At 42.7% G+C, this 7,136-nt stretch overlaps 1 protein-coding gene across 2 annotated transcripts in view; it reads left to right on the forward strand.

The window, feature by feature from the left end:
* Nucleotides 1-6,184, forward strand: part of CMTM8 (CKLF like MARVEL transmembrane domain containing 8) — a 92,320-nt gene extending 86,136 nt beyond the window's left edge. Inside the window, exons 2-4 of one of the 2 annotated variants that reach the window (XM_063115365.1) lie at nucleotides 295-468; nucleotides 4,650-4,766; nucleotides 6,101-6,184. In XM_063115365.1, coding sequence (XP_062971435.1) covers nucleotides 295-468; nucleotides 4,650-4,766; nucleotides 6,101-6,184 — 375 coding nt within the window. The remainder of the gene's footprint in view (nucleotides 1-294; nucleotides 469-4,649; nucleotides 4,767-6,100) is intronic. The other variant, XM_063115366.1, reaches the window with a different exon arrangement.
* The last annotated feature ends 952 nt before the right edge of the window (nucleotides 6,185-7,136 follow it).

A 7,136-nucleotide genomic window follows, 5' to 3' on the forward strand; every position in this document is an offset into this window, starting at 1 on the left:
GGTGCAACCAGCCCACAACATTTGGCTGGAGCTGAGTAGAGATTACCCCCTTAAAGCGAGACTTAGGTTTTCTTATTTCCCGTGGTCCCAACCCTCCCTGCTATGTTCGTTTATCTTACCTCCTGGTGTTCATAGACACATGAGTTTGCAACCCTTATTATATTTTTAAGTCGTGAGTGTATATGCATGAAAATTATAATTGACACTCTGTATAATGATTTTTTTTCTCTGTTCTTATTTCCTTCTTTTTCTTTATTTTCTCCTTTCTTTTCCACTGCTTCTGCTATTTTTCAGGTCCTAGGACTGCTGGTATGGACACTTATTGCTGGAACTGAGTACTTCAGGGTCCCTGCATTCGGCTGGGTCATGTTTGTAGCTGTGTTTTACTGGGTCCTCACCGTCTTCTTCCTCATTGTCTACATAACAATGACCTACACCAGGATTCCCCAGGTGCCCTGGACAACGGTGGTAAGGAAGCCTTGGGTGCTGTTCTGGTCCAGTGCCCACTGTGAAGGATGGCACTTAGTCCTCCTCTAATCAATTCAAGATCATCTCTCTGTCCACATGGGGTGGGCCAAGTCATGAAGAACCCAGCATAGCACTTAATTTCAGCATTATCTAATCACCTCTTGAGTGTTTTACCTCTGAGTGTGAAACTGGCCATGGTGGAAGGTCCAGAAATTCCTTTCAGGCACAATAGCAAACCAATTGTCAAAAGACTGAATCAAGAATAGCTGGCTTCACTTATGTAGACTCATATTTTATTAGATCCCTGTAAACAATGTCACCTGGAAACAGGTTTGTCAGGGCACCAGCCTCTGCCGATCTTCCTTCTTTCAAATCTCTCCTGGGACCGAGGCCATAACCCTTTGCACAGCACAGCTCTTTGATGTTGGAGCACACTGTGTGCAAAGAACTAGAATGAAAAGTGAAAACTGTTGTTTTCAAATAGGTGTCCTCACATTTGGAAGCAAGACTAGTAAAGGTTGATTGGATGCTTGTCCTGCTCCAGGCTCTGTGCTGCATGCAGCATAAACAAAGGTGAATGCACAGTCTAGGGAGAAGTAGATTCAGTACCCTATGCTGCGTGCAAAAGCAGGGGCATGTACAAAGTGTGAAGGAAGGTGTCCCCTTAGCTTGGGACAGCTGGGAACTCTTCAGAGGGGAGGTGACATTTAGCTTCATCCTGAAGATCAAACGCATGTCCTAAAAGGCTTCATAGAGTAGAAGGTGAGGTTCCCCTGGCTTTGGAGCATTGGCAATCTTGTTGGAGAACTTGAAGTGGCCATATGATTAAAAAAAAAAATCCAAGTGGTACCACATGTGTATATGTATAAAATGGAGCTCTAAAGTTATACTATTTTTGTTTGTTTTCAAACAATATATCAGAAAAATATCCAGTTCCAATTAACTTATGAGTCAAATTTGAAATATAGCCCACTTGCGAGTTATAGACTGAAGTTAAGTTGGAGTCTTTCAAACAGTGCTGTCGTTGCTCCAAATGTACCTGGTTTTGGTCTTTCTGAGTTGCCTTCAGAGCTAAGTTAAGCCCCACAAGAAAAAAAGTATCATCTTATATCACAAGACAGATTGACTCTTGACTGTTTCCCCAGATCCAAAAGTGAGAATTATTCATTAAGGTTTTCAAGAAAGTGTTGCAGGTTCTACAAGTAATTCCAAATGAGGTGCCCATAACTGTCTTGTTGGAATCAGTGTCCTGCTTTCCCAGATGGGCCTTGGGAAGGAAAGACTCATTTGGATGTTGGATTCAAAAAAAATACTTTGAAGTGATAGTTACTATGGTAACACAGGGTGAGGGAATAATCAAAATGAATTGGGAGAGTTGAAAGAATGCCATTTTGGAGAAAGAAGAGTCTTAAAGTAGGTCCTGAAGAAAGTGACTGAACTTGGAAACAGAGGAAATTGGACAGTTCTGCTTTCACAATCTTATTTCACAAATGAGATTTCTGGGATGCAGGAATGATCAATACCTTTGTTCCCACCTTTGCCTGAGTCTCAGTTTCCAGTTATGTTGTCTAGATCAGAGGTTGGCAGACTTTCTCTGTAAAGGACCAGATAGTAAGTGTTGTAGTCTTCTTGGACTATACTGTATTTGCCTCAATGACTCAACTATGCCTGCAGCAGGAAAGCAGCCACAGGCAATTTGTAAATCAATGAGCGGGACTGTGTTCCAGTGAAACTTTATTTACAAAAACTGGTGGTGGACTAGGTTCGGCCCATAGGCCAGTTTGCTGACCTCCAGGCTAGATCATGTACAGTCTTTCCTCCAAGCCTAAACTCCTTCATTGATTTATTACATTAAAAATTTTTAGATATTGCTTTTAATGGTATGTTTAAAAACATTAACAATGCCCCCTTCTGGCTCTCACTGTTTTTACAGTGCTTTGACTTGCATTATCGGAATTTATCATTATCATGGATGGCCCCATTTTATAGATAAGGAAACTGAGGTTTGGCATCTTGTGACTGCACAGATTCACACCCAGCGAGGGTCCATGTCTCTTAACTTCCATCCAGAGTGTTTCTGATCTCATCCTGCTTCAGGCCTCCTCTGCCTGCACAGTAGATAAGAACCCCAAGCAGAAGTCAGGAGACCAGAACTTTTAATCCCTCCAGAACTGTTTAATCATTCATCTCCTCAAGCAAGGCTGTCAGCCCCCAGGTAGGGGGGGCTGACATGTGTGCGGGGCAGACAGGTCAGACAAGTGAGTGAACTCAGCTGGGTGGGGAGTTCTTGCCACCCAGACACACTCTCAGCATCTTAAACAACTTGAGAATACTCTTCACTTCACAAAGAAATACGCTGGAAATGTGCTCCCAGCATTCCTAAGTCTTTTGTTTTTCTGTTTATGTTTAAGAGAATCCAGAGTTTGTGTGAACTCTCCCAATTTTGAAATGTTTACAGCCATATTTTTAAAACTTTATTTGCTGCTGGCAGAAGCTACAGGTCCAACATGTCTGACGTCTGGTTGGGGTGTTTGTCTGTTCCAACTGAGAAGCACCTTTACAACTTCCAAACCATTTGCGAGTTGGGTAAATGGTGTTAACTGAATATCCAGAGTGGAAACTACAAAAAGTTTTCATCTGTTAACAACTAAAGACTCAGACTAAACTTCTGTATTACCCAGTGCCCAGCAGAATCTCTTACTAGACAGACTGGGGGATTCAGATGTTGGTCTTTACTGTCGTGTCCCAACATTGATCAGGAGTGTGACAAGCATCAGGCCAGGACTTTGTGCCAAGGCAGCTGATAGGCTCCTGGTGCTTGAATGGGCCTCCTAGAATTTTGCTACTCAGCATGTGGTTCCTGGACCAGTAGTGTCACTGGGAGCTTGTTAGAGACACAGAATTTTAGTCCCCACTCCAGTCTGACTGAATTAGAAAATCTGTGGAAGACTTGGGAATATCTATCATGATAGTTTTTCTAGATAATTCTTAGGCACCTAAAGTGTGGGAAGCACTGATTTAAAGGTAGTTATGAGTCCACATCCCTGACTCGAAATTTTGGGGCCAGATGTGAATTAAGATTTTTTTTTTCAAAGTTTAGAAAGGTAATGAGGTCATTTGGTGCATTTACTACAATATGTGACACATGTTCCCATGTCTGGGGCAGCACTGTAATAAGACACATTAATGTTTCTGCAAGAATACGTGAATTTTCCTGCTAAGAGAGATAATAAAGACCACATTGCTCCATGTTATTTCAGGTCAGCCTTTGCTGCCAAATTACTTGCGAATTTACTCTTGGTTTTCAGAGCATTTAAGGAATCTAAGATCGCAGAGAAGGGATTGGTAGACATGATTTTGGCCCCCATAGGGGCCCTGCTCATTGAGATTCATCCCTCTTCCTACCTATATCGGTTTCTGTGATTGGTTTCACCCCACCCCACTCCCACCCCTCACCTGTGCTCAGACCAGACCAAGCTTTGCACATTTCCGAGTATGGTTTCCTAGAGTTTAAATATAACTAAAACTAGTACCCACCTGGATTTACATCTCTCTCTTCTCTAAGAATAGGAAAAAATAAGATGAAGCCAAGAGTGAGATTAGTTCCCAAAGGGCTATAATAATATCTACAATCTCTTTTTTATTTTTAAGAACTTGCTACTGGGACAGAACAGCTCACTTAAGTATCCCTCCCTGCTTGGAGCTGGGGTTAGAAAATCAGCTGGGCCTGTTTTGGTGAAACTTTCTCCCAGCCCGTGTCAAGGACATGCTGAAGGGCTACAGCTTCTGTTGAGGCTGTGGGCTGAGGCAGATCTCACCCCGTGGCCCCTGCTGCTATCTGCCTTCCTTAGCCAGTACATCACCACAGCTGAACCGTGGATGAGATGAGGATCAAGAACAAATTAAAGAGAAATGGCTGAAAGGGCACCGTGCAGTCTGGGTGTCTTGCAGGGGTAGGGGTGATGTCTGGTATATGAGCTGGTGTACACCCCCTACCCCCCCTCCTCTTGCCTTGCCAAGGCTTGACAGCTGTCTTCTGACAGCCTCATCCCCCACCCTCCCCAGGTGTCCACTTGGGCCCCTTACCATACCCAGGTTGCAGTTCTGGCTACTTCTGAGGGGTCCGGAGGCACCCAGACCCTCCCTCACTCCTAAACACTCTGCCCCTCTATCTTTCCCAGGGTCTGTGCTTTAATGGCAGTGCCTTCGTCTTATACCTCTCTGCCGCTGTTGTGGATGCATCTTCTGTCTCCCCAGAGAGGGACAGTCACAACTTCAACAGCTGGGCAGCCTCCTCGGTAAGGGAGCCCTCTCATCCCCCCAGATCCTCCTCCTCCTCCTTCCCCAAGCCCGCTTGGGAAAGTTATCTGCAGGAAAAAGCACCACTTGCAGTAGTGACAAGGTGGCAATTGGTGAAATGGTTTAAAAACATCAAAAATTGGTGGGGCCTCCTGACAGCCTGAAGTGCAAAGAGGTTGAAAGGCTGCTTAAGTGAAAACCAAGTGGCTGGAACAAGATAAGTATTTGAGGGAGAAAAATTATTTGAGACAGTCTAAGAATAATTCTGCTGCCTGCAGTTTATTAAGTGGGGGAAGGTTGCAGAAAATGGATATAATATGACTCTATTTGACTTTTTTTAAGTGGAAATGTTTATGTATGCCTTGAGAATGCCTAGAAAAATATATCCCAGTAGGGGTTTCTTCCAGAGACTGGGATTAGGAAATGAGGGGAGTAGACTGAGGAACTTTTACTTTTTAATTCATGTGTTTGCATTTTAAAGCCATAAGTATGTGTTACTTTTCCAGTTTAAAAAACTGGTTTTAAGAATTCCTCTGAGGCTGGCCAGTTAGCTCAGCTGGTTAGAGCATGGTGCTGGAAATACCAAAGTCCAGGGTTTGATCCCCATGGCCAGCCAAAAAAAGAGAGCATTACCCTAAAATTGGCCTTAAAATATCCCATCCCCAAAAGGAACCTATTTGGGGGTTGAGGGGAGGCAGTTAGATAGTAATGCCAAAATGATCATGCTAAAACCAATTGATGGTGCATGGGTATTCATTATATTCTTTACTTCTATTTATATTTGAAAATCTCTAAAGGTAGAGAGCATGGGCACACGACATTAAAAAGCATGAGCTTTGGTGAGACTGGGCTTAAGTTGACACACACACGAATGGGCTAGTCCCAGGTGGTGGCCGCCCTCAAGAAGGGCCTGCGTCTTCCCGCTCCCCATTGACAACACACACACCGTGTGGGCCTGGGGCTTACTCTGGCCCACTCCGCTCATCAGTGGGAACTGACCTGTAGCAATCTGAGGTCTAAACTTGCTTGCACTGAATTAGAAATGATATACGGTACTTTTCTCAGCTGCACTGCTACCACATTCATCTTAAGTGAATTCCCTGTGGTTATCTGAGCAAAACTACACGCTTTCCAGATATATTCCAAAAAATAAAAGCAGCATTGCCAGAAATCGTTTGAAAAGGAAGGTAATTGAACCAATAAAGTAGTTCTAGATGAGAAGGCCTGGAGTCAAGGGAATGTTGAGAGTGCATGATTCAGTGGAGGTGAAATGATAACTTTCACTAATTAGAATGTGCCCTAAACCCTTTCTATTATGCTTTGTTTTCTGCAGTTCTTTGCCTTCCTGGTCACCATCTGCTATGCTGGAAACACATATTTCAGTTTTATAGCATGGAGATCCAGGACCATTCAGTGATTTACCATTTTGATAATTAAAAGGAAAAAAAAAAAGAAGAAGAATCTCACTGTAAAAACAGCTGTAGGTATAATGTATATTTCCAGAGAATTGTATTTAACTAATGTTTTTATATACTTAGTTAAATTTGCTCAGTGGTTTGTTATAATTAAATTGAATACTTATTTGCAAAGTGCTATAGCTTATAATGAATTAAGTATCTCATTGATATCGTCATAAATCTTATTTTCTTAGACAATGTATAAATAGATAAACTGCTAATATTAAGAATGTGTCAAGTTTGTAAACCTAACTTTTAAAGCGCCAAATTCTTTTCTGATTAAATGTTGAAAAATCTCAGCCAATGTTGTGTCTGATTTGAGAAAGGAGACCTTCTACTGTTGAGGCCAGAGGCTGGGCACCATGGAGAAGTCTTCCTCTTCTCAGGGCTGCTCAGGTGTCATATTGTCAGGAGACACTTGTCCACAATCACTAGCGAAGGGTGGCAGGAGAGAGTCATCTCTCCAAATCTGGAGATCATCAGGGTCTAGAAAATATTTAACGAGGTCTGGCCTTGGAGATTAATAATGAGCTCATGCTCACTGGTGCTACTGAATGCAGTGACCAATGTGTTCATGATGTTTTTTTCTGATACATATTAGAATAAGTATATACCATTAAAAGGCTTGGGCTGGCCAGTTAGCTCGCTTGGGAGAGCGTGGTGCTGATAACACCAAGGTCAAGGGTTGGGATCCCCGTACTGGCCAGCCACCAAAAAAAACACAAAAAGGATAAATACTTGAATATACCTTAAAATCGTCTTGCTGACCACAGTGATATGTGTACCAGATTTTGTGGAAACTATTGGACCAAAAGGTCTCAATATCTCAAATCTTCAGTGTGAAGATATTGTACCATTGTTATTACATATTATCAGATGGTGGCAAGAACTCAGACCAGCAAGGCAGGTGTG

This window comes from Cynocephalus volans, chromosome 11 (genome assembly GCF_027409185.1).
Source record: "Cynocephalus volans isolate mCynVol1 chromosome 11, mCynVol1.pri, whole genome shotgun sequence".
NCBI classification, from domain to species: Eukaryota; Metazoa; Chordata; class Mammalia; order Dermoptera; family Cynocephalidae; genus Cynocephalus; species Cynocephalus volans.